Source organism: Syngnathus leptorhynchus, chromosome 22, assembly GCF_054491065.1.
Source record: "Syngnathus leptorhynchus isolate UIUO chromosome 22, UIUO_Slep, whole genome shotgun sequence".
Classification (NCBI taxonomy): Eukaryota; Metazoa; Chordata; class Actinopteri; order Syngnathiformes; family Syngnathidae; genus Syngnathus; species Syngnathus leptorhynchus.
The window spans coordinates 5,361,020-5,386,386 of record NC_141216.1 but is presented as its reverse complement, the minus strand read 5'-3'; the positions used below and the strand labels follow the sequence as shown (position 1 = coordinate 5,386,386).

The 25,367-nt window shown below is 44.0% G+C and overlaps 3 protein-coding genes across 11 annotated transcripts in view; 2 read left to right on the top strand and 1 right to left on the bottom strand.

Annotated features, from left to right (window-relative positions):
* The window catches only part of vps35l (VPS35 endosomal protein sorting factor like), a 7,281-nt gene extending 2,958 nt beyond the window's left edge, over positions 1 to 4,323 (top strand). Inside the window, exons 12-30 of the mRNA XM_085903051.1 lie at positions 1 to 94; positions 172 to 372; positions 446 to 492; positions 562 to 673; positions 749 to 865; positions 955 to 1,008; positions 1,136 to 1,216; positions 1,294 to 1,356; positions 1,423 to 1,508; positions 1,569 to 1,649; positions 1,720 to 1,783; positions 2,130 to 2,228; positions 2,338 to 2,415; positions 2,484 to 2,598; positions 2,695 to 2,834; positions 2,900 to 3,065; positions 3,126 to 3,244; positions 3,333 to 3,485; positions 3,567 to 4,323. Of these exons, the coding sequence (XP_085759177.1) occupies positions 1 to 94; positions 172 to 372; positions 446 to 492; positions 562 to 673; positions 749 to 865; positions 955 to 1,008; positions 1,136 to 1,216; positions 1,294 to 1,356; positions 1,423 to 1,508; positions 1,569 to 1,649; positions 1,720 to 1,783; positions 2,130 to 2,228; positions 2,338 to 2,415; positions 2,484 to 2,598; positions 2,695 to 2,834; positions 2,900 to 3,065; positions 3,126 to 3,244; positions 3,333 to 3,485; positions 3,567 to 3,665 (1,969 nt within the window). The 3' untranslated portion in view covers positions 3,666 to 4,323. The remainder of the gene's footprint in view (positions 95 to 171; positions 373 to 445; positions 493 to 561; positions 674 to 748; positions 866 to 954; positions 1,009 to 1,135; positions 1,217 to 1,293; positions 1,357 to 1,422; positions 1,509 to 1,568; positions 1,650 to 1,719; positions 1,784 to 2,129; positions 2,229 to 2,337; positions 2,416 to 2,483; positions 2,599 to 2,694; positions 2,835 to 2,899; positions 3,066 to 3,125; positions 3,245 to 3,332; positions 3,486 to 3,566) is intronic.
* On the bottom strand, positions 4,142 to 7,355 carry get4 (guided entry of tail-anchored proteins factor 4). Its single transcript, XM_085903058.1, has 9 exons — positions 7,142 to 7,355; positions 6,422 to 6,500; positions 6,155 to 6,236; positions 5,931 to 6,080; positions 5,710 to 5,848; positions 5,498 to 5,638; positions 5,346 to 5,421; positions 5,131 to 5,203; positions 4,142 to 5,049 (listed from the first exon to the last, which is right to left on the bottom strand). Exons 1-9 carry the CDS (start codon positions 7,282 to 7,284, stop codon positions 4,958 to 4,960), a joined length of 975 nt encoding a protein of 324 aa, XP_085759184.1. The 5' UTR covers positions 7,285 to 7,355; the 3' UTR covers positions 4,142 to 4,957.
* Positions 7,320 to 25,367, top strand: mrtfab (myocardin related transcription factor Ab). 9 transcript variants are annotated; one of them, XM_085903042.1, is made up of 21 exons: positions 7,320 to 7,407; positions 7,901 to 8,065; positions 8,808 to 8,857; positions 9,696 to 9,863; positions 18,986 to 19,051; positions 20,208 to 20,263; positions 20,397 to 20,472; positions 20,549 to 20,707; positions 21,019 to 21,182; positions 21,258 to 21,383; positions 21,481 to 21,549; positions 21,615 to 21,799; positions 21,873 to 22,044; positions 22,204 to 22,572; positions 22,652 to 23,593; positions 23,699 to 23,899; positions 23,965 to 24,057; positions 24,129 to 24,299; positions 24,426 to 24,518; positions 24,673 to 24,733; positions 24,814 to 25,367. In XM_085903042.1, the coding sequence occupies exons 4-21, from the start codon at positions 9,716 to 9,718 to the stop codon at positions 25,359 to 25,361; spliced, it is 3,699 nt and encodes a 1,232-aa protein (XP_085759168.1). In that variant the 5' UTR covers positions 7,320 to 7,407; positions 7,901 to 8,065; positions 8,808 to 8,857; positions 9,696 to 9,715; the 3' UTR covers positions 25,362 to 25,367. The 9 variants fall into 9 exon arrangements, with proteins under 9 accessions (XP_085759168.1, XP_085759172.1, XP_085759176.1 ...); XM_085903046.1 differs by having other exon boundaries at positions 7,322 to 7,407; positions 24,159 to 24,299; XM_085903050.1 differs by lacking the exons at positions 7,320 to 7,407; positions 7,901 to 8,065; positions 8,808 to 8,857; positions 9,696 to 9,863 and adding an exon at positions 9,890 to 10,358.

Here is a 25,367-nt window from a genome sequence, read left to right as displayed (position 1 = left end):
CGGTATTCAGGACACTCTTCCACGATTGACCGCCATGATAAGAGGAATCGGCGACCCCTTGGTGGCGGCTTACACCCGAGCGTACCTCTGCAGGGTAAATTCCAGATGCCATCAAAATGACTTTGTTTTATTTCAAATAATCTCAAATAGTGTTTTGTTTTTTTTGCCCAGGTTGGAATGGAAGTGGCCCCCAGCTTGAAAGACAGCCTGAAGCGCAACTTCTTCGACCTGCTCGGAACCTTCCGGCAGATCAACGGGGAGAGTGTTCGCAGCCAGCTGCTCGCGCAGAGAGTGGAAATGCCCGAGTACCTGACTCTCTATTCGCCCGCTATCAATTGGATCTTACACTGTAGTGCCTACAGAGCACCGGAGGTGTGGACGGGATGCTCGCGATGAGAAACCAATGAAAATCACATTTTTATTTCATGTGTATTTTTCACTCTAGAGCGTCCTGACAGAAATGATGGAGAGATGTAAGAAGCTGGGTAACAAGTGAGTAACAATGTATGGTTGTATGTTCTGATTAGCATGATTAAAAGATTGGAATTTAATATACTGCAGTGCCCTGCTCCTGAATTCAGTGATGAGGGCATTTAGGCCCGAGTTTGTCGCCACAAGAGCCATGGATTTCATCGGGATGATAAAAGACTGCGACGAGGCCGGGTTCCCCAAGGTGAGTAATCTGTGTTTTGTTTTTTTGTTTTTTTTAAATCAACTTCGTGATCCACAAATGTTTTATTTTGTGTAGCATTTATTATTTGGATCACTGGGTCGCTGTCTGGCTTGCGCTGACCCTCCAGAATCTGAGAGGCTGACCATCCTCAACGAAGCCTGGAAAGTCATCACCAAAGTCCGCAATCCTCGGGTACAGGGAGATTGATACTGCATTCCCACGGGTGCTTTTAATGTCGATAAAATGGAATAGATGGTTTTTTTTTTTTTTCTGGTTTGCAGGATTATGTCAACTGTGCTGAGATCTGGGTGGAGTTCACCTGTCGAAATTTCACAGTAAGAAACTCATTCAATGCCCAGGATGTTTTTTTTTTTTCTTTCTTAAGAATCCAGGCATTCACATCTTTTTATCTTTTTTTTTTTTACAACGTGCGGTAGAGAAAAATGTTTTTTTGCTTTTAAGAAACGTGAAGTGAACACCGTTCTGGCGGACATCATCAAACACATGACTCCCGACCGGGCCTTTGAGGACGCCTACGTTCAGGTTGATATTCTTCACCAGCTCCCCCATCCTCTCGTCGCATCTTCTCCAGTGACTTTTTTTTTTGTCTCTGCACTTAGCTGCAGTCTGTGATCAGGAAGATCCTCGCCCACTTCCACGACTTCTCAGTCCTCTTTTCCATGGTGAGTAAAGTTGAACTTCTCATCTTGCCTCAGTTTATCATCATGTTCAATATTTACCTCCTGCAGGAGCGTTTCCTTCCATTTTTGGATATGTTTCAAAAAGACGGTGTGAGGGTGGAAGTATGCAAATCCATCATGGATGTCTTCATCAAGTAAGAGCTACGCTTCTCTCGGAAATGCAAAATATGCCAAATAACCGCTTCGACTGGCAGACATCAGCTGGAGCCAACTAGAGACCCGGTCATCCTCAACGCCGTGATGCACATCTGCAAGACCATGCATGATTCTGTCAAGTAAGGCAAAATATATTTGGGTGGGTAAATGACTGTAGATGGGAATGATCTACTCATGTGTGTTTTGCAGCGCTCTCACCCTCGAGGATGAAAAAAGATCTTTGTCGGTGCTCATCATCGGCTTCATGCGCGTGGTGAGCTGGTCTTGCTTTTAATGACTTCTTCTGAGAAGGTTTGTCGTTTTATTGACACGTGCTCGTGTTTGCAGTTCTGTCAACCTGACTTTTTACAATGGGTAGGTTTTCTATCAAGAATATTTCTTTTTTTTTTTTTTTTTATGGTAATCCACATCTTGATCATACCAAATGGGGGGGGAAAAGAATTAGGTCAGAATCTGATCAATTTTCATCCGGAGCTGATTCAGATTGCACATTTGGAAATAATTTCACAAACATTAAATTGGTAAATAATTACTTTTTATGTCCGATCTGTAATTTTACAGGTGAGCTCTCTTTTTGAGCTTTATGTCTTTGTCTTCAGGTTTCCTTTGGCCGAGACTTTGAGCAACAGTTGAGTTTTTGCGTGGAGGCCAGAGCCACATTCTGCAACCTGGAGCCCGTCCTGGTTCAGCTCATTCACGTCAGTATGAAACTCGTAATCTAGATTCATCAAAAAGTAAAAAAAATCCAGATTTTTAAAAAGGATTTTCTTCAAAAACAATAAAAGCTAATTCACTTATCATATTCAGACGGTGAATCAGCTAGCGATGGAAACCAGAAGGGTGATGCGTGGAAATCATTCCCGTAAAACCGCCGCATTCGTCCGGGTGAGTTCAATTGACATCTCGCCAATTTGGTGCCAGTTGATGGATCGTTTCCCCTCTCTGTCCTCCAGGCATGTGCCGCCTACAGTTTTATCACCATCCCGTCACTCAGCAGCATCTTCAGTCGTCTCCATCTTTACCTTCTGTCTGGCCAGGTTGCCTTGGCCAACCAGTGTTTATCCCAAGGTAAGGCCTGCACTAAAAAAAACCTTTTTTTTCCTGTCTATAAAAACCTCATTTCATATTCCATTGTCGACTTTCCACATGGCTCTCGTCCTGCAGCGGATGCTTTCTTAAAAGCAGCAGTCAGTATCCTTCCGGAGGTTCCGCGTTCCATCAGCGTGGAAGGGAAGCTTCGCTCTTCAGAGAATTTCCTGCTCGACTTTCTCAACAACTTCCTGGCTACGCTTCTGGTCGTCCCGGTACTAACAGAGACTTTTGATAGACAAGCATGGAGTGAAGTTGTTCATAATATACACGCTCACAGGATCATCCAGAACATGGTGTGCTCTACTTAGTCCGAGGTGTGCTCAACATGGTGCAGGATTACGCTTGGGAGGACAACAGTGACGCCAAAGTGCGCGTGTACATCTCCGCCCTCCCCCTGCTGGCTGCCATGAGCCAGGAAACTTACCTGTACACAATTCCAAAAGGTAAACAGGCACAATCTCTTCATCACGGCAAACACTTTTATCGTCCTTTCAACATTTCAGTGGACTCGAATGAGACCCTATACGGCGGAGACCCAAAATTCCTCACGGAAATTAACAAACTGTGTGAGACCCTGATCGGGCAGATCCTGGACCACCTGAAGGCTCTCGGTCGAGAGGAGGTGAGAAACTGTGTTTTGAGCTCTTCCTGCCTTGCGAGGAGATTGTAAAAAAAAATTTTAAAAAATGGTGTGGTGTTTTTGGGAGCAGCAGTTGAGCACTCGCCGCCAAGGCGTTTTGGCCTTCTCGCTTTTCTGCGTCCTGCTCGTTCACGGAGACCTGAGGAACAACAAGCTGAGCCAGCTGGCCGTCAATTTGTGGAATCTCAGTCACAAACATGGACACTGTGAGACGCGAATTTCTGTGAGTTTTGCAACAACAACGATTTTTTTTTTTTTTTTGAGAAATGTATCACTTTACCAATGGAATCAAATCTATGCCTAGGTTCGAACATTGGAGTCCATGAAGCATCAGGCGCTGCAGGCTGACATGTCTCACCTGTCGGAAACGGTCCAGAGGCTCGCACTGCAGTCTCGTACTTGAGTACTAAACATCAACAAATATATTTTGGTAAAAGTAAGGTTCACTATAAAGTGGAAAGCACTAAAAATTGCCTTAACAAAATATAAGCCTTATGGTTAAGTTAGGTTTGATGAAAACAAACATCATCAGACTTGACACGAGTTTACGGACATCGTCAGCATTTTTCGAGCATTAATAAATGTTACGTTTTAATAACAAGCCTTGTAGTGAATCCTGTAAGCAGCATTTAAAATAACACATTAAAACAGCAGCCGCTTGGTTGTATTATCATGCAGTGCCATTCATATAATTTATATATATTTATCTCAATCCTCCATTATATTTATACAATGCTGATCTCATTGATGAATTAAGCTTGGTTATGAAGCAAATAATGTCCTTGCTGGATTTGACTTGTAACGTTAGTGCTTTTTTTCCATCATGCCTCAATAAAGAAAATGAACAGGACAAAGTTTTGTTTCACATCAGTCTCAATCCTCTCAATGGTAGTTTATTGTCTTAGTGTGTCATGACAAAAGAAAGGGTCCCGCTTATGTTTTCAAAGAAGGGGGAAAAAAAAGAAAATCAAACTGCAGTGACTTATGTCATGTCAAACTGAAGAAAAAGTAAACACAATTGTCGGTAGCGGTGTGAGAACCAACAATTCACAAAAGTCTCTTTGGAAATTGTTATTTTAGCTGTTGAACATTTGCTGCACAACAGTGATGACTGTAGAGAAAAAAAAAAAAAAAAAAGTCCAATACTGATAGCAAAAGCTCGAGAGCAATTCTAGATTAGGGATGATTCTTTAAACACTAACATATGCATACAAAAAATGTACAAGAAATTTAAAATCCAAAATTTAATATTTAATTATATATGCAAATTTCATGTTTGCACAGATGATAGAAAACTTGGCATTGAATTTAGTCAGTAATTTCCTCAAGGTCTACTTATCATCAATAGGTGACTTAATCCCCAAAACACTGAATTCTGAAGCTCAATAAATATCCATCCATCCATTTGCTACAGATGACAAACCCAGAAACAATCTCGGGTCAACAGGCAAATTTAAATAACTACTAGAAATGAATGGTGGTGGTGGTGGGTGCAGAGAAATGCTGACAAAAGCAAATGACACCCCGTGAGAAAGCAACACATGTCTACAATGCTGTCAAGTGCATGAAAACCAAAACTCGGAACAATTAGTAATGATTAAGTCAGGAGTGGGCGTGGCCTCCCCTCTTTTTGTGTGTGTTTGTGTGTGTCTTTGTGGGCGTGTGTGTTGTTTTTGTTCTTCGTCAGCCGTCTGCTCAATCCAGCTCGATGGGGCTGCTGTCCTCCCGGGCCTCTTCGACGCCGTCGTCGTCCTCGCCCGCTCCCATCAGGCTGTTCAGCAAGTTTCCTGTGCAGGGAAATTTTGTCATATTTATTATTATTATTATTTTTTTTACAAAGACGATGGACAATGTTTCGGAAAAGTCACCTAGCAGGCCGCCGTACGACGGAGATTGTTTGGGGGGGACGCCGAAGAAAAGCTGTCCTATTCTGTCGAGGTACTTTACGTGTCCAGAGAGTTGACAAAAACACAACAAACACATTAGAGTGAACCCACAAATTCTTTTGAAGGCTTACACTAAAATAAAAACAAAATAAGTCGTGAATTCATACGCAAAACAATCCATCGATTTAAGTGCTTACCTCATTATACATGGGATCCCTCTTCAGGGAAGGTTGATATTGCTCACATAACACTGTGAAAACTGTTAATTTACCCCTAAGTAGAAAAACAACAACAATGAAATGCATTTTATTTTTAACACAGCTGAGTTTTTTTTTTTTTTTTATCTCACCCATCCACTGCCAGCAGCAGAAACCAGATAAAGTTTAGAAGAGGCTGAACAAATGGAGGACCCCTCTCTATGGACGGGTGTTTCTCCGTGTACGTGCTGAACACCACGGAAGCGCTGTTTTTGTTCTTTAGGCAGAGGAACCTGGCAAATTGAAAAGGTTGGGAAGTGACAGTCTGTGTGACATTTCAACTCTATAGTGGAGACGGACTTACTGTAGGACCGCCTGGGCAACAAACATGTCGACCTCGCTGCGGAAACCTCGAGAGGAGGAATACTCCACCAGCATCTGCGCACAGCCCTCCCCGTCGGACGAATGCAGGAAGTGGTAACGAGATTCGCTGTAGTTTTGCTCTAGAATTTAAAAAATAAAATAAAAAAGACAAAGCTGGCAAAAAAAAAAATTCTTCCTTTGAATTCATTATACCCGTCATACCTTTCCACAAGGTAACAGCCAACAGCTGGTGTAGCTTTGGATTGCCCAATTTGCTGGAACCTCCCGTGGACCATTTCAAGGCTCTGGACACGAAGGCTACTCTTTCAGGAGAGTTGTGATCCATGTGGCTGAACAGCTTGGCCAAGCTTTCTGCTCAACAGATCCACGAGCGTCAGCGGCGATGGAACAGATGTCTGGATTCGTTGAATCAGGAGAACGCTCACCTAATATATCTTCTTCCACTTTGCTCTCTGACTTCTCCAGCACCTCGAGAACCAGCATGGAGAGATCTGCTGCACTGTTTTGCTGCAGAGTGAAGCAAAGCGGATGAAACTAATTTATTAGATGTTTATTTATTCAACAACCAAATGTACCAGACCTTTATAGTTAAAGGTGTGGAGGTATTTTTTCCACAAATCATTTTGGTTCATAAAAACCAAATAAGTTAGATCATAAATATCACACCGGTAGAAATTCCTAAGAGATTTTACCTGGTTATAGCTGAAGAACAATAATGCGCCATTGTACATCAGCTCTCTGGCTTCACTGTGTTTTGCCTGTGACATGTACCTGTTGACAGACAACAGTATAGAATATATAGGACACCAACAGCATAATGTGGGGCTGTGAGGTCAGCTTTACATTACTGTCAATTTTAAAATGGGAATAAAACCATTGTTTCCATAATGGTGGTTGTTTCTCTACTGGTTTGTCAGATAAAATTAGGCAATCTGTAATTCAGTTGTGTATGTATAGAGACACAAATTACAAAAGGTTAAATGGATATTGGTGGAGAATGTCATAGCAAGGTAACACAATCTAGACTGCTAGCTACTAGCACATCTGGGGAGGAACCGCAAATTGATCGTTGCAATCTGATGATCTCAACGTAGGTTGAAACTCTTAATCGATTACGATAAAAGCTGTCGTGGAGTCTACACAAATGAAGACTTCCATTGATTCTATACAAAACGTGTAGCAACACTGCTAGTAAGCACTTCGCTAGCAGTCCATTTTAAGACCGGAGTGAATTGACACATTCGTTGTCCAAACAAACGGCAGAACCGACATGGGTGGGCGGAACCGGAGCGAATTCTGCCCAATCGGACTCTGGAATGATATGAGCAAGGGTAGCAAGCAGAGAGATCTGGAACGTAGCAGGCCTCGAGGAGCAACCAACTGCAAACTAGAACGTTGTTGTGAAATCTTACCTAAAAAATAACGTCCTATACATCTGGTGTGCTTCATAGTAATCTCCTTTTTCTACGCTGGCTCGTAGTTTGCCTTCAACCCTCTGTACGCCTCCGCGGTTTCTACCACTGGAGCACCTCAGGGACTCCTGCTCCGACATCATCGTAGCTCCGCAGCGGTGCTGACTTAACACAGTAGCTCAAATGTTGACAGCGGAAACCGGAAGTAAAAAAAAAGACACTTGACCCTCTTTGCCTGCCGTAGTTATGAGTACGCGGCAAAATAGGTAAGATCGAAAACAATACTAGAAAATTAAAACTATGGTAATGGGGTCAATATCACTCCAAAGTGTACGGTAATTTCGTTTTACGGTAGTTTCATTTTTATTTTTCATATTATATCTTGCAATATCGGACGGCTACACCCCGACCCACATAAAAACAGTTTCTGTGAACTTGTAACATCTTTTTGAAGGCGTATTATTGATTGATTAAGAAATTAACATTTTAAATCACATCAGCCACCTGGCTAGCTGTTTTTTTTTTCACAATATGTGTTTAGTTATTTATGTGTTTACTAACCTGTAGCTTACTTCAGTATTTGCAGTACAGCTATGTTACACTAGAGGGCGCCAAATACCTGATGGTAAATGTCAACTGTCATTCACATGCGTTCAAATGATGTTAACCACGCTTACGGTTCGATAAAATTCAGTACAGTATAACGTATAATAAATTGTATCAAACGTGTGATCAATACAACATGTTTTAATCCCTCAGGAGAGCGGTGGCTATTCGACTGGGAGAGGCGTTTTGGTGCGTCCCACCACGGAGAGGAGGGTTTTCCGGTTAAAGTTTCCTTTGTCATCAGGAAGTGGCAACGACCGGCGGAGGTGTCTGAGCTGTGTCTTCGCAGTCAAAACAAACCACTGGCGAGCACGATAAGTAAGAAAAATGACAAAGTTAAAACACTTCAGCCACTTTGATAAATACTACTTCATTTACGGAAACTACTGCGTAATCGCCGTGAGCTGTTAGCTAGGAATTACATGCAAAGCATGCTAATAGTGCTTTGCTAACTTGGGTTGGATTAACGAAGCGAGTGTGGACGCCGAACCGGTTTCATTATTGCACAGTGATTTTTTCCCCCCTTATGTTCATGTTGTTATGTTAGTGCTTATGTTTCTTTTCGTTTGATTAGCTGGGGTTAACTCTCACCCGACAAGCTAACAATAGCGTAGCTTGTGTGTCTGTTTTGGTCAGTGACAGCTGTAGTCTTGCTACTCGCCCATGGCAACTATGGGCAGGCCTCCTGCAACGTGGATTCTTTCGCCCACTTTTGTTGTCACCTCTGTTTTGCGATCTATATATAACGCGATTATGGTACTTATCAAAGTTTTCATCTGATTGTTATTGTGTATTTTAAGTCAGTTGGACCCCTGTTATACGTGGTCATATGCAACAAAATGGACCACAAATAGCTAGATTTTTGTGAAAATGTTTCACCCTCTACCAAAAATGATTATAATTGCTTATATTAATAGTTTAAACCTTGAATATGCCACAAGAGGTTTCTAATATATTTCCTACATTGCAAAGAAACTTAATGGATGACCAGTAAAGTAGGACTGGAACAAGATAATTGACATAAGTAATGTTTTTTTTTCCTCTGGATTATCTTTAACAGCTTTGACTTGCTGGAATGGGAGCACAGCCTTTTAAGATAAAGTGAATCTGGTAAGTCTGATTCCTGCTCGTGATTCGGCAAGCGAGAACCTTACTCCTTATCTTGAAGCCTGAAATTGAAAATATGTGGCTACACTTGTTTTTGTTTATATCTTTCAATGTGTTGACATGTCTGAGATGTTTGGGTGTGTGCACACGCATAAGCAGAAAAACAATTAACTCCTACATACTTTTTGACTTCTTTTTTTTAAAATTATTATATACATTTGAGTGTTGGTTGTTCTTTTTCTGGTTTATCCACTGTGCTGCCCAAGAATAAAAACACACACACACGCTACACTGTAGCTTTAGCACAATTGTGTGGTTACCATTCAAATATGTTTGCGCTGGAATTTGATAGTGAGACAGCAAGAGCGGCATGTTTGTTTTCAGGCTCACTGTGCAGGAATCCCCCCACAAGGACCCCGATGCTAGCATATTTGCTAAGAGGACAAGAGAGCGATCAATAAACAACAAAGCCGCGGGTCCAATTACTCAGCCTGTCTGTTTTTGTTTTTCAAAACGGATTTGATTAAGAGGCTTCATGTCGTAGGCAATCATTTCAAGGGTAACCAGTTTTCATGACAAATTGACAGCGTAATCTGACATTCAGGTTCTGACGTGAGCCAAAAACTGCTCAGCTTTAGAGCGCATTTTGTCAACAGGTCATCAGGCATCTGTTCTCTCCCCAGCGAGAAATGTGACCCCCCCCCCCCTCTCTCTCAGTTTACAAAATAATTCAAATCTATGCAACATTTCTAAACAGATTATTGCAATCTGACTTTATCAGACTTTATGAATAACATGGAAGTGTGATATAACGTGAAATTAAAAGTATATTTTGTCGCAGGTCTCTCTGCCAGGCTGACAATGCTGCAGCCACAAGCCGACAACATGGAAGTCACGGGGGCGGGGGTCTCGTCTCACAGCCCACAAAGCGAGGCCGTGACTAGCGAGCTCCAGGAACTGTCCTTGCAGCCTGCGCAGAAGGAGCTACGGCTGCAGGAACGCAAGAATGGTGAGTTGTCCTCCAGACTCAGTCAGACAAATTGTACTCTACGGGGAGAATTCTTTTATTTTTGCCTTAGTTCTTTGGCTGTGGTTGAAATGTTTCGAAGGTTACAAATAAAATGTTCTAAAAGGTTTGGATAAAATAGTACGCTTGGAAAAAATGACTGCTGCCAGAACCAAAAAGGTAAATGTCAGTGTGTTTGTACATCTTGTTCATTTGTCAGTGGACAGTTTACCTCAGCGTGGAGGTTGTTTAAACTAAGAGAGGGGGACAAGCTTTGTGTGTGCATGCGAGTGCCAGAGTGAGGTCATTGAAATGGAGGGAAATAAATCACAAAGATATTCCTTAAAACTGCCAGAATTGTTTTCCAATGTAAGATCAGATGTTTGCAAATTTCTACTATCCTCATCTGCATCATTCAAATGTGAAGGGGTGGGGCTTTAGTGACTTTGATGACATCATAAAAGGAAATGGGTTTTAACAGTACAAGCAAGAGGAAAAGTAAGTGGATAATATTTGTATTTAGCAAATTTAGCCTTGAATTCTGTAAGTGTTAAGATTTTGTTTACATTTCTTTAACTGTATTTGAGTGTATTATTTATTTGTTTACAAAATATCCTCTGTGGTAAACATTTGGAGTTACATTTCACGATCATACAGTCAATAGTTTGATTAATCTCAGTATTGACCACGCCCACAAATATTTGTATCGTATGTATAAAAATCCACTCTTGATATTCTCGTCCATGGAATGCTGCTAGGTTACCACTGTCCATTGTCTTTCTACATTGATCCAGATTCGTACCTGTCGATACGGGCCCGCTACTATTGTGAATTTGTCATTAGCGGGGTTAGATCTGTCAATAATTGACCACATTTTTTAGAGTTACAGCAACAATAGCGTCATCTACAATTACTCACCACTGCTGGGATTTTGTAATTTTGTAATCTTTTTAGTAGATGTAGCAGAAGGTACATCAAAGAAATATCCCAAGGCCATTTTCACTAAATCAGACGGCCTCCGGGTGCCACTCCCATTGTTCTCGCTATTTATTACTTCGTTCTAGCGCAAAGCAGACAAGTTGCAGCAAGCTGAAAGTCACCACGCTTGAAGATGCTTTAAGACGGCGTGTGTGCCTGCATACTGTGGCGTTGGCTGGGTGACAAAAGCGGAATGCCCCCATAAAGCTTATCAAAGCTTTATATCGCACAACCAAGTTATGCAATAGCCTTCAGACATTTGCAAGATGTATTGTGTGTCTATAGACAGAGGTGACATGTTTTTCCAGGAAGATGATAAGAAGTGCAACTCATTCGAAACGAGAACATGACTGAAGAAATACCTCATATCCTGTTAACTTCTAGTCTGCTGTGATGACAGCTATTGTATTAGTTACTAAGTGAAAAAGCTTTTTAGTGTGTAGGACTGACTGTGCGGCACATTGTAAAGCTATAAGAAGGACGAGCAGGGGGGGGGGGGGGGGTCCGAAATGTCATTATTGCATAACTGCCGAGAGGGAACTGAAGGGACGCGAGTGAGGGAAAATGAAAAGCAAGAATGTGTTCAAGCTAAGAAGACAACCCCCCCCGACCCCATCTAAAGAGATAAATGTCTTTTTTTGCTCTCTTTGTAAATGACAATGCAATGTTAGAAATGTGAGGAAAATAAGTCAACTTGAAGCTCTCGAGAGCTGGAAAGTGATTGGTGGACCTTGTCAACCACTCCGACCTACACACGCCCTCTCTGCCGGGACATGCACTCACTTGTAGACAGCCCACAGAATGGGAATGTGAGGTGCAACCTGTGGAGGAACTGAGTGCTGCGTTGAATGTGACTTTTCTGCAACACAGCTGTGCACCTTTTTCTTTTTTTTAAACACGTTTCCTCTCGGCACATTGTTTACGCTGCTTTTGTTGGAAGTATGAAACGGTAATCTCTCCGGGAGGGTGACGCTTCCTTTCGGCATGGTCCAGAGGGAAATGACTCTCCTGTCAGGTAATGTCATTGACAGTTATTTGACTGGAAAAAGAATGTTTCAAAATTTCATTTGAATGGACTTCCCGAGTAGGGGGTGGGGTGAGAGTGCTTGCATGCAAACATACATTTTGGAGGAATGACTTTCTATTTTTGTTGTTTTGGAGAACCGATCTATGAATTTTGTTCTTTTTTGTGGCTACTAGTTTAAAGACTGAGGATTGACATGACCTTACGAGTTTCCTCAGAACAGTTTGTTCCGTCTTACAATACAGCGTATGCTGTAATCTGATAGTTTAATTTACTTTTCCCCATCTGCCCCCTGCCTGCTTTAAAGAAGAGTTTCATTTTGAATCCTTAATACTCCGGTGCTCAGTTCCAGGGAAGACTTGGATGTTGAAAGTCCACCCGTGTCCTTCTTAGCTAGCCCACATCATCCTGGCATGTAAACAAAGACAGATACAGATTGCAGATTTCTCCCCACCCTTTGCGTAATGACAATGACATGGGAGGATGTTAGGTAATGAGGGCTGGGTGGGTTTCATCCTCGCACATTAAAATTGCAAAACAGCAACATGCTGAAGTGCAGTAAGATTCTTCAGTAAGATTCAGTAGCCTTGACGAAAGCAGTTTTAGGGAAACATTGTTATGTAACAGATGGGGAGGCTGCCAATAGCGGAGACACACGCAGGACTCGGTCAGACTGAAGAGGGGGAAACAAATGGGTTTGGAAAATAGTTGTATGTCTTGACAAAATATGATTTAGCATGGAAAAAATGTCATGAGTTGCATTAATAGAGACCAACCATAACCTCAGGCGGCTTCTTCATAGCTCATGTTACTTTTGAAACATGGACATGCACTTACCTGTCTTGACGGTGTCAGATTTCAACAAGCAACTTGCACACATACAGTACGCATACCTTCAGTGTACTTTGATTTGTGAAACCTTTTCAATAATGAGAGATGAGCCAAAATCAGATGTGTTGCCTACAGCTTGAGCAATGGCAAACGCACACCCACAGACACAAGCCCACTCATGCTGCCGGGAAATAACACACACTTAACAATCGCCTTGCGGCTTTACAAAATCATGCGGCATCATATGCTGAATTATTCAGTGTTTGACCAAAAACTTGGAAATGACTTGCATATGTTGCACGACAAAAGTCATTATGAGCTAAAACACACTTGCTAGCTAATTTGTGCAATTACTAAGCACTTGTCTAGACAAGTATTGAAAAAGATCTTTCAGTATGTTGTGCCACACCCATTTTATTTTTTTATTTTTTTTAAATGGGTTATCTCCTCCACAAATCCTGTAAAACCTTTTACACGTATGTTTGTGTCTTGTCTTTGGCACCGATCCTCCTCGTCTTTCTAAATTATACAACGGCCATTACGGTATGACTCACCTGGAAACCGCAAGCACGGCGCACTTAGCAGAATTCACTCAACCGCGGTCCTGCTGTTCTTTTTGAGTGATTCACTCACTCAATTGTGCGCTGAGGAAAATCCTATATTGACTACTGCAACAATGAAAAACAATGCAAAACATGTTTCAAAATCGGAACAAACTGATGCTCAACCAGTGTTCAGTGTTTGACCCTGAAACAAAAAATAGAAATGCGTGCTAGTATTAAAGGTCTGTGTCTAATTATGATCCGGTCATTGGGTTCAGTCAAATAAGTCAGTGTGCAGGTTTTTATTAGATGTTAAGGGCAAGGATAGAAATAGGAAGAAGTCTAATACTGCATGGAGCAACTTGACAAAAAAAAAAAAAGACAAACATCTAAAAAGAGAACTTGTTAGGGCAAGCCCCAAAAATACTGTCAAAACAAAGGTACTTTTTTTTTTTTATAATTGCAATCTGTACTTTTTAGTTTTCTAATTAGCAGTTGCCACCTTTCTCAACCCTGTTTAGTGAAACTGAACTGGAGGAAAACCAGCAAGCAAAGTTCCTCCGCAAGTAGGCTAGGAGGTTAGGGGGGCTTTGGTACAATGAAAATGACTTTCAGATGTTGGGATTACGTAACGGCTTGTGACCAACTCAACTCTTGTTGGCGTTTTTTCTTTCTTAGCGAATTTCCCATGTGCTCACAACGGCTTAATCTCGCTCAGTCCTTGCCTGGTGTACAGTGAAGGTTCATGTTATTATGCAGGAGCAGCTGCCAGCTGGCCCTTGCCTCGCTGGATTTCATTCAGCACGAGTGTTCTCGTAGACCTCTGCAAAGTCCTTCAACAGTGTACAATTAGACCTCAGTTGGGACGGCTTTTATGGACAAGATGTGACAAAGTGGAGGGTGCAACTGCAGCCTTGCTATACAAAGAACTCAAAGTTTCCAGGACCCAACAAAAATTGCCAGGATTCGGGTGGTTCATGTGTGTCCCCACATTGCACAGTTGCGTTCAACCAGGCTTGCTTGGTCTTGTTTGGGTTTACTACTTTTCGTAATTTTCCTAAAGTGTAATACTTGAAAAATGCACAGGAAGTGGTGAATAAAAAGGGGTAATGTATTACCCGGTTTAGAATCGTTTCAGATTCCACGATACGTAATCTTATCAACTCGGGACTATTTGCCAAGGAATTACAATGCAATGAGTCACTTATCACACTCCACATAAGTTGTAGTAGACTGTTCTTCCTCCCAAGACCTCTAGGTTAAAATGACCTTCTGAAATTTGAGGGGGAGGGACTTTGTTTTTCATTTATGAATCCACAGGAAGTCTATCAGACAGTGCAGAAAAGCAAGTGTCTTTATTTTTGTAACGTAATTCAGTGAAGAATGAATAGAGCGTGATAAGAACGCCAAATAGTTTGCGTGGAATGTTCTCAAAGTCTGAACTATGATCACTTTTGTCACGGCCAACTTTTGACTATTAAATTGTATTCAAACTGGATTTAAATACAACTCAAATTTGGTCGTTATTACTCGGATCATTGCGAGTCTGACTTGGTTTGGGCCTGTTGGTTTTCCCCCTTTTAAATAGTTCCATGAGAAACTGCGGAAACCACATGGGATTGAATCCTTAAATAAGCGTGAGCTACACAAACAAACGGAACTGCGGGTCGTTCTTAGATCGAGCATCTTTGTCATCGCCAAAGAGTCCAAATATTTGAATATATCTGGCAAGAAGTAAACACAAATGCGAATGTTCGCTTAGCATTTTAAAGCTGTGGTAATCGGAGTTAATGTCAAAGAATCATTCCCACAACACAGACGTAGCTATTACGCAAGTGTTGTCTTCGAGCGATGTCACAAAGTCACTTGCGACGTAATCGATGAGTACCGCGTTGTCTATATTGCGCCGCCCACTACTTTCGAGTCCCGTTGTGTGTTGTCATCCCTTTGTGTGTCTGCTGTCCAGACTGTGAGCAGCTTGACTTGAATCATTGAGTTGTTTTTGTGAGATATTCTCGTCGGGGACGCTATTTGTTTTGGGTTTAGGCCTGCTTTCTCGTCCGATGATGTTCTGAATCACTACTCGGCTTTGTGCTGCATACAAAATAGCGAATATGTAATAGAAGCAGTGTTATGGTTCATCAAACATTTATTCATTCTAAGAATATGGAGCTTTAAGTTTGTGTGTATGTTTTTCTGAAAGTAACCTTAGCCTTTGAGTGCAGAGGTGATCCCACGCTGAATATAGCCCCCCCTTACTGCCAGCTGGTCATGCTATTTAAAACAGTTGAGCGTGGAGAGTATGTCGAGAGGCAATTTACCGGCAGCCTCCGACAAAACTCACGGGCTCTTTGTCGTTTTTTTTTTTTTTTTTTTTTTTTTTAAAGCATCAGCTTCCATGTTCTGGAGTCTTGAACTTTACCAGCAGTTTTACAAATTCAGCTCTTACCATTCATTATTGAATTTATCACTTGCACTTTACAACAAATATTGTCAACCACATTTTTTTTTTTTTTTTCATTTTGGGGAAAACGTGTTTTCAAATCGCCCCTCGACATGTTAGTATGTAAGTGGCAGCCTGCCTCTGCTTGTAGCAGTGAATGAATGGCAACAGCTGAGCAGGAGAACTTTATCGGCAACACTCCCTGCCTTTGTGTGCGTGTGTGTGTGTGTGTGTGTGTGTGTGTGTGTGTGTGTGTGTGTGTGTGTGTGTGTGTGTGTGTGTGTGTGTGTGTGTGTGTGTGTGTGTGTGCGTGTGTGCGTGTGTGCGTGTGTGCGTGTGTGTGTGTGCGCACGCATTACTGCATGTGTGTTCGTGCTCGCCTGAGATACAGGAGGAGCTGCAACCACAGCAGAGTCTCACTGGGCACTCACTGCTCAGCTCACTGCTGTCCTCTCTTCGTCCGCCACTGGCCCTCGTTCCGCTTCCCTCCCACGGCTTGTTTTTCCTGCCTACGAATCGCCCTGTGGATTTCTTTCTACATCCTTCGGGGGGGGGGAGGGATAGAAGATTCACATAGCAACGTTGTCGTGACTCGCCGGCCGCCACTGCGGAGAAGAGAGTGGGAATCAAGGCGTGGGACGTTGAGGCAGACCAATCGATTATACTGATAGAGAAGCGACGCAGTAAAAGAGGAGAGGCAGCCTTTCTCTCCTTTTCATTTTTAGAAATCTGCCCTGCATAGCTGCGGACCTCTCGAGAATATTTTGGCTCATATTTCCCCCCCCCTCAGGAAAAAAGACTGCTCATTACAGGAACAACTGGGCGAGTTTGTCGAATCAAAGAAGAGGACGGTGGCCTTAAAGTTAAATGTTTGCCACTACCACAAACTAATTCCATTCTCAATGATTATGCTGGACACCAACCATTGCCTGTCCTTTGAACACTCCCTGTTGGGTTCTCCACCAATGGGCAGTGACATGGACAAGGCAGGATTGAGGACAGATCATGATAGACATGTCTATCATAGCCTGAAAGAAGGTGGGCAAGCCATCGCAGCATGCGGTCAGTAGAGGCGCAGGACATCCAATCTGATTTGTGTTTATGCCGCTCGGTCTACAGTCTTCGTATTAGTTACTCTATTTGCTTGATATAAATAGTTAAAGCTGAGTTAGCTAGAGATAAGTTATGGTTGCAAGAAATGCTATGTCATACTATATCCCCGCAAATACTTCTTTTGTTGTTGTTGTTGTAACATAAACATTTAGTTTTCCGTCAAACGATCAATGCACAACAGATACGATGCAGTATAAAGTGCATTGGTTGTAAAATGTTGATCAAATTTATTGGGGGACCCTTCAGAACTTTTGAAATTGGAAAATAATCAAATTGAACCGAGGCTGTCATCATCGAATGTTTTTAAAATTGATTAATCTGTCGATTATTACATTAATTAATCGGATAAAATATTTTGCCTTAAAGTGTATTTAGTGATTTCAAAACAACCAATAAGCAATATCACATGACTGATGTACTTCATGAACCCTCTTGACACTAATTCAGTACTTTAGCAATTAGTTGCCGATTAATCGATAAATTTTAAAAAACTAAACTGAACCAAATCCTTGATAAAATATGGGACTTTAGAGGCTAATAAAATAGACCATCCATCTTTGTATCCATACTTCAAGTCTTCAACTTGACTTGGCTGCTACACGACTCTAATTCTTGGTGCCTTTCACAGATGAATGGAATAGTGTGAAGCCACTGGAAGAATCTGAATATATTGCCTGCTTATAACCGCGCCAATAGTGTGGTCAACTTCTTTTTTTTTTTTTGCTCGGTGCAAAGTGATGCGCGCAGCATTTGTAAATAGATCATTTTGACACCAATGCTAACTTTAACCTCAGCGGAACAGCTGGGTTTTTGCGTCAATGTGCCCATTCCCACACGATAGACACGCACTGGACATTTGGTAAATAAAAAAACCATAATTGAGCTAGATAACCCAAGCCACATCCTCCTTCTCTAATATCTTGTTATCTTAAATTAACCATAACGGCACTCAAAGTTAGTATTGTGTAAATATGAATATCATCACTGGGCGGGCTGTGTGTACATACCGAGCAGGTCAAAGTAAAAATTCATGTGAAAGGCCAGCGAACTTGTGGTGTTCAGTTCATCGAGTACAAGTGACACAGAATAGATCAACAAATAGTCATTCAGTTATTAATTGGAGTGTTTAGTCTATGTGCAAATACTAGTAAGCAGCAGTGAGATGCCAAGATGGAGTCATAGGAAAGGTTCTCATTCCCAGAATAAAACGTAATCTTGGCAAGTGCCAATTTGCATGGCAGCCTTCTCTTAATTCAGCGTCCTCCTCCGTGGCACACTTGGGCAGCACGTGAGTTTCTCGTGTTTACGTCTTAAGGACGATTCATCTTTTGAGCAGACCTGAACGCGCATGCCTGTGTTTACATTAGTGACCTGACTTGTTATGACTTAAAATGCGCTTCTCTCGTCCTCTAAGAGTCAACGTGTAAATGAAACAGACGCTTCAAAGTTGAGGGAGGACATTTTCATGGCAGACGTTTGTCAGAACAGAAGAACGGCACGCTACGGCCTGACCGGTACAAATATCATTTTGTCAGTTCCGAAGTAACAGGTGCTGCTTGTCCTCCAATTGGCAGGCAATAACGGATGATAGCTTGCTAGCTTCGGACACACATGAGTAACATCTCAGCTATATTTATATCGTACATATACATTGTGACTGCATAATCACCGTCTAACTGGTGTTCTCCTCGGTCTTGTTCTCTAAAAGTCTTTCCGCCTGTCGGGTTATGTAATAAGTGCTTCCTGTTTGAAAAAGATGGCGCAATCAACCTCACTCTAGACTTGTTTGGCGAAAAATGTCTTCCAAAGTATTTGTTGTTTTGTGTTTTTTTGTTGATTGATCTTGTTGTGTTGTACCGTCTAATGGTGTTAATTGTTCAACCGGCCTTTGAGCATGGAGAGAGAAAAAAGAATGGGTGAGAAAGAGGAAGTGTGTACATTACTCATGCGCTCCTTCTACCCGCCTCTTTTGTCGCTTTAAAAAAAACAACAACTCACAAAATACGGGGGTTAAGTGGAGGGACAGCTAACTGCTAGAACATCTTGACTTGTATGTGGATTCATGTACTCAATTTGAACAATGGACTCTGGATCAGCAAGACAATAAGAAAGGGCTTTTTTTTTTTTTCAACATTTTACCCACCTACTCAAATTTTCCTTTCTGTCCTCCTTCACCTCCGCTGTCTCCATGCAGTCCTCCAGCTCAAACTCCAACAGAGACGCACGCGAGAGGAGCTGGTCAGTCAAGGGATCATGCCACGTAAGTGTTCCATCTGTTCAATATCGTATTTGCCAACCATAATAACCGGATGACTGAAACCAGAAAGAACAACTTTGAGGTGGCCCATTCAAAAGTTGCTCGTGACAAAAGCAGACTATGAAATGCATTTAACAAAAAAAATGAATCTGCACCTAATCGTGTGTTAAATTTAGAGCTAGTCTCATTCAAGTTCTGCACATATGTTATCAAAAAGAGCAGCTTCCTCTTCTGTTGCATCCAACTTCCTGTTTCACAGTTTTGCACATCAGTAAGAGTAAGTTGAGGTTAAAAAATAGCATGTAGTTTTACGGAATGTACAATCATCAAGTCGAGAGCACGCAGATCGAAAATAAAAGTGCATTGAAGCCGATCCAACGTAGAAAATGCACTGCAGTGTCTTTTTTTTTTTTTTATTTCTCTTGAGTAGCTTTCGTAAATTTATCCGCAGACATTTAATGTTACAAGGCCCACTGCCAATCCCATTAAATTGTCCGAGTGGAAATACACCACTGTCGGTATGTGCGCATACTTCCCGACTGTAATTTTCTGGAGATTTTAACACCCGATTCCATGTTATATGGGGTCACACATAACATCGCTATGCGTGGTGACGTCGACGCTTCGGTTACATCACGCTCGCTATGTGGGCCCCTCTTTGAACGTCAGCGATCGTAACACGAGGAATGTCTCCCGTCCTCTAACGCCGGGTGTCATCTCGTGGTCAGAATGTCGACACCGTGCGTGTCCCCGGGGCATGGATTTCACCAGTCCCTTGACCAATCAGATGATAGCTTGCTTTCAACACTCCCAACTGCCAGTCTTTTCAATATCCTTCCCTAAACGCATTCTGCTCGGTTAATCTGAAGAATTTTGATTTTAGCTGCTAAGTGTGTTGCTGCTTAATTTTGCAGATTTTGTTTCATCCCAACAATCATCTGGATGGCAAAGACATTGCGTTTCCTCGGCTAATAACAGTAAAGGTTGCGCTCATGGCCCGACACACGCCGCCTCGTCATCATCGGCGCGTGGTTCCGAATAACAATTCTGACCTTCCCCTCTCTGCAGCCGCTTTAGCCATTAGCAGTTTTGTCACACTTGCCACTAGCTGAACGAGAACAGTTCTAAATTTCTATTACGTTTATTTATTCCACTCTAGCGCTAAAAAGCCCGGCAGCCTTTCACGAGCAGCGGCGGAGTCTGGAACGTGCAAGGGTGAGTTAATCTAAAGCAATTCACCATTGTTGTAAACCTTATCAACCCCCTCCCAAAAAAAAAAAAAGCCTGCGAAATAACCAATGTCATCATCACTGTGATGACTCGTGTGCTTTTTTTTTTTTTCGTACAGACTGAAGACTATCTCAAGAGGAAGATCCGAAGTCGTCCCGAGCGCTCTGAGCTGGTCAGGATGCACATTTTGGAGGGTGCGTGTCTGTCATTTTATTTTCAAACAAACACATTTAAGTCAAATGAGAAAGAATTGTTGTCCCGTGTATGCAGAGACATCAGCGGAGCCCTCCCTGCAGGCCAAGCAGTTGCAGCTGAAGAGAGCTCGACTCGCCGACGACCTCAACGATAAGATCTCGCATAGACCGGGTCCCATCGAACTGGTACACAAGAACATCCTGTCTGTCTGCCCTGATCAGCACTCGCCACCCGGTAACTATTTCTCCTGTCTTTTTTTTTTTTTTTTTCTTCCCCCCCTCATAGTTATTTTTTTTTTCTGATCAGCACACGCCACCTGGTAACTATTTCTCCATGTTTTTTTTTTCTTTGTTCTATACATTTGACCGATATTTAGAATTATCAAGAAACATTTCCTCTTGTATTCGTCCCACTTGATAATAAATGTTACACAACACAAGAGGAATGTCACAATAGCAATGTGTGAACACGGTGTCCTTTTTTTTTTGCAATTTGTTAAATGGTAGCTGTCGATGACACCGCTGGATGTCTTTGGTCTGTCTTAGAGTCTCCAAAGGGAGCTGGTGGAGAAAGCTCCTCATTGGACGAAGACAGCAGCGATGCGCTGTCACCCGACCAGCTCGCCAATCACGATTCTCCTCTGAGTAACGTCCCTCAGCCATCGCCCGCCGACATGCTCTCCCAGAATGGAGACATGTCCCCCACACAGGTTCTGTCGAAAAATACTATGAAGTCCAATGTGCGTGTTTGAATGTAACACGTGATGTTTTTTTTTTTTTTCTAGCTTGTTAAGCAGCCCACGCCACAGCCTCTTCCTACGTCTGTGGTAAAAAGCTCAGATTCGCCTCCTCCCCTCAAAGTGACAAACGGGACCACAGTAACCTCCCGCTCACCCTTTGTGCAGCTCAAGGTGAATTTTGAAATATTCACTAATGACAATCTATGTGTGTGGGAATTCTAATCAACATAAAATTCAGTCTCTTACTAAATAACTTTTCTGACCACAGTCTCACACTAAGACGAGTTCCGACCGTCCCCCGCTGAGATCCAAAAAAGCAAAGGACAACAAACCCAAGGTAAGCTAACAAGACTTAAAAAAAAAAAATCATTTCTTGCTACTCATCATCTTCATGACTTGCAGGTGAAGAAGCTCAAGTACCATCAGTACATCCCTCCCGACCAGAAGGCGGATAAAGAGCGTCCTCCTCTGATGGACTCGTCCTACGCCAAACTCCTTCAGCAACAGCAGCTCTTCTTACAGCTACAGATTCTCAACCAGCAACAACAGCACTACAACTACCACACCATCCTACCTGCACCTCCAAAGTGAGTCTCAAGACAGGTTGTATACAGCATAACACGGGACTGGGATGTCATCTGCTTTTCCGTCCGCCCTCAGGCCAGCACCGGAGCAGCCCCTCCCGACGAACCCCAGCCCTTCCCCAACTCGCAATGTTCCCACGACCCCCATCGCCACCTTAACCCCAACGAGCGGAAATGCACGCCAGGGCCAACCGTCAATGGGAGCGGCCAAACCCACCGCTTTGCCCGCCAACTTGGATGAGTTCAAAGTAAATCATGTCAAACGTAGCGGCAGTTAGTTTTTGGTTTATGATAGTTTCAAGGTTAATAATGAACTAGTTCAACATTATCATTGATAAACACTTCCCAGTATGAGTCATAGTAGTTCTACTCCACTGCACAACGTTTAAAAAAAAATTGTGTTCCAGGTCGCCGAGTTAAAACAGGAGCTGAAGTTGCGAGGTTTGACCGTCTCTGGCACCAAAAACGATCTAATCGAGAGGCTTCGCCACTACCAAGAGCAAAACGCCGGCCCTGCGGTCTTGAAAAATGGCGCATCGCAAGCCATCCATCAAAGCGCAGCTAACAGCGCTCCGGCCACAGGCAGCGATCAGCAACAGGTTGAAGGAGGGTTCAAGGTGGCTCTGTCCCCGCTGGCTCAGGCTTTTCCCGGTCGAGTCGTGCGTTTTGGAAGCACCAGCTCCAGCCCGCCTGTGTCTCCTTCGCCATCTGAACGCTCATTAGCGGGGCTGAGTCCAGATGAAACCAGCTGTAATGGAGACATGTTTGGGGAGATGGTGAGCAATTCATCACTCACATAAAAATTGTCACTCAGGCTTTTCCCCAAACACCTTTTTTTTTTTTTTTTTTCTTCAGGTGAGCTCTCCCCTGACTCAACTCACCATCCATCCCGCTCCCCAGCAACCAACCAACAACTCCCCTCTTTCCCTACCGCTCAGTCAGCCCAAAGAAGAAGGCAAGAGCTCATGCAGCCTCCACAGATCTTCACCCGGCTCGGTTAAGCCCCTGGAGCCTTTCTCTGTGTTAGCTATGGACAAAGACCAAATGCTGCAGGAGAAGGACAAGCAGATTGAGGAGCTGACCCGGATGCTGAGGCAGAAGCAGAGGCTGGTGGAGACGCTCAGATCTCAGCTCGAGCTGGGAAAGATGACGGGAGGTGTGGCAGCAGAGCAGGAAGGAGCTGACAAGAAAACGCCATCTCCGATTGGCAAAGCTCCAACGCTCATTAAAGCCTCGGCCATCGAACCCCCCGTGCTTCCCGATGGCCCGCTGAAGGTGAAGCAGGAAGCGGAGACGGAGGAAGCCATGACGGGAGTAACGGAAGAAGCCCAAAGCAAAAGAGCGGCGCAACCTATGCAGTGCTCCCAGGAGACTCTGTTCAGACTGCAGCAGATTAATCGACTGCAAGTCCAACAAGTGGAACACCTCAAGCACTCGCGTAACATTTCGGAGCCCAAGTCCAACCCTCAAAAGCAGCCCGAGCCCAAGAAGGAATCTAAAATCCTGCTCCAGCAGCAGCAGCAACAACAACTCCAGCAGCTCATCATCCAGCAGACGCAGCAGAAGCAGCTGCAGGCTCAGCAGAAGTTGGCGCAGCAAAAACTGGCCCATCAGAACCAGCTTCAACAAGCTCAAGGAAAGAAGACCCAAACGCAGCACAAGAGCTCAGTTCAGCTGAAGCGGGTTCAGGTGCAGATCCAGAAGCCTACAGCTAGCCAAAGCCAGCAGAAGAAGCAGCTGAAGGCTCAGCAACGGCAGCAGCACAAACAGCAGACGGCCACTGTCAGCACCCAGCAGGTGAGCATTCATCATGAGTCATGCAGAAGTTCTCAAGCAGGTCCACTCCCACCCATTGCATAGCTTCATCTGCACAACGAGTCAATTGTTGTTGTCCCCCCATAGGTGGCGTCAGTCTTCAACCAACCCAAGGGCACTCAGATTCACACTCAGGCTATTTCGTTAGACCTCCTTAAAGCCGGCGGCACGCTGGTCACCGACACCAACGGCAACCACTACTTGATCGCCCTCACCAGTAGCGCGACCAACGGTCAGAACCACCGAGCGTCCACGCAGGCCAAAAGCAACGGACGCGTCACGCTGCAGGTACGGAGCGGAATAACTCCGTTTGATCGAGCGCGATGTCCTTCATGGTCTTTGCCTTCCCACAGAGACTACAGTCCACTCCGAGCAAGCTGCCCAGCACTGCCGGCCAATCACAAGAGCAGAAAGACAGCCAGGGTGTGAGCCAGCCAATCAAAAAGGTGCGATTATGACCCAGTCACCATCCATCATCGTGTCATTTTATGATCCAAATAACTGAAGTAAGCTTTAGATCCAGCTGATGGACACATGCTGTCTCCAGGAACCCAAAGCGGAGCTGCACGTGGACACCAACGGCGTCCCGCCGGCCAACTCGTGCTTCACCGCCCCTCCCAACCTGCAGCCTTTCTTCGACGACACGTCGGACAGCGAAAGCCAAAGCAACCTGCTCTTCTCCTTCAAGGTACCGTCGGCACCATCGACGCGGCGCACGCTCGTCTCCCGTCTCCATCCGTGCTCCTCGTTCCTCCTCTCATTCGTTGCCTTTTTCCTTTTGTTTCTCCATCTTTTCATCACTCCATCCTGGCAGACAGAGCGGGTGTGTCCGCCTTACGACCGACACACTCTGTTTACTCCTCCCTCCCCCAAACCCAACACCTCTCTTCCGACAAAGCGCTCCAAAGTACGTCCTCGCTCCTTTTGGGACCTTCTTCTGACCGCTTCGCTCTTGTCACTTTGACTTCATCGATCTTTTGTTGTCGTTGCATCACAAAGGGCGTTTGGCATTTTTTATTATATTTGTACGCTGCTCACAATTTGGTCTCTCGTGTCTGCAGGGAAATGGCGTCAATTCTCAGCAGATGGACGACCTCTTTGACATCCTTCTCAAGAGTGGAGGTACGAAAATATTGCAATCACACCCGAGTTTTTTTTATTTTTATTTCATAAAACTCTTTTCCTTTTGTGTCTTCCAAAAGAGATCTCAGGTTTTAAGGCCAACCCGGACCCGTCGCTCGCCCCTCTACACTCGGACCCACCCTCGCCCACCTCCCCGCCGTCCCCTCTCCACCTCTCCCCTCCCACCCCTACCTCTCCCCTCATCTCCCCGCCAGCCCCACCAAGGGAGCCCTGCACGGGCGGAGGTCGCTTGGAGGACTTCCTGGACAGCTCCACGCTACTCGGTGTGGAGCCAGGCAGCGGCCTGACCCTCATTGACGACCTCCACAGCCAAATGCTAAGCACCGGCAGCATCCTGGACCACCCGCCCTCCCCCATGGACACGTCCGACCTGGGCTTCTCACCCCACTCAACGGGGCTGGACTTTGGGGACGCCGCTCTGGACAGCATGGACTGGCTGGACATCTCCATGGTAGGGAGCTCCAGCGGTGCGGGGGGAGGAGGACGAGGAGGAGGGGACGGGGGGACCAGCCTGACTCCGCTGGCTCCGCACACGCCGCCGAGCGTCTTCTCTGCTGACTTCCTGGACAGCACGGACCTGCAGCTACACTTGGAGTCGTGTCTGTAGCCTCAA

What these genes read in the sequence shown, in the direction of transcription:
- mrtfab (XM_085903041.1), top strand. Translation starts at nt 16,581, where the DNA reads ATGATTATGCTGGACACCAACCATTGCCTGTCCTTTGAACACTCCCTG. An exon ending in CAGTCAAGGGATCATGCCAC is followed by an intron (nt 19,052 to 20,207) that starts GTAAGTGTTCCA and finishes ATTCCACTCTAG; the next exon opens with CGCTAAAAAGCCCGGCAGCC. An exon ending in CAGGATGCACATTTTGGAGG is followed by an intron (nt 20,473 to 20,548) that starts GTGCGTGTCTGT and finishes CCGTGTATGCAG; the next exon opens with AGACATCAGCGGAGCCCTCC.
- get4 (XM_085903058.1), bottom strand. Translation starts at nt 7,284, where the DNA reads ATGATGTCGGAGCAGGAGTCCCTGAGGTGCTCCAGTGGTAGAAACCGC. An exon ending in CTGCTGCTGGCAGTGGATGG is followed by an intron (nt 5,422 to 5,497) that starts GTGAGATAAAAA and finishes TTTTCTACTTAG; the next exon opens with GGGTAAATTAACAGTTTTCA. An exon ending in GTCGTACGGCGGCCTGCTAG is followed by an intron (nt 5,050 to 5,130) that starts GTGACTTTTCCG and finishes TTCCCTGCACAG; the next exon opens with GAAACTTGCTGAACAGCCTG.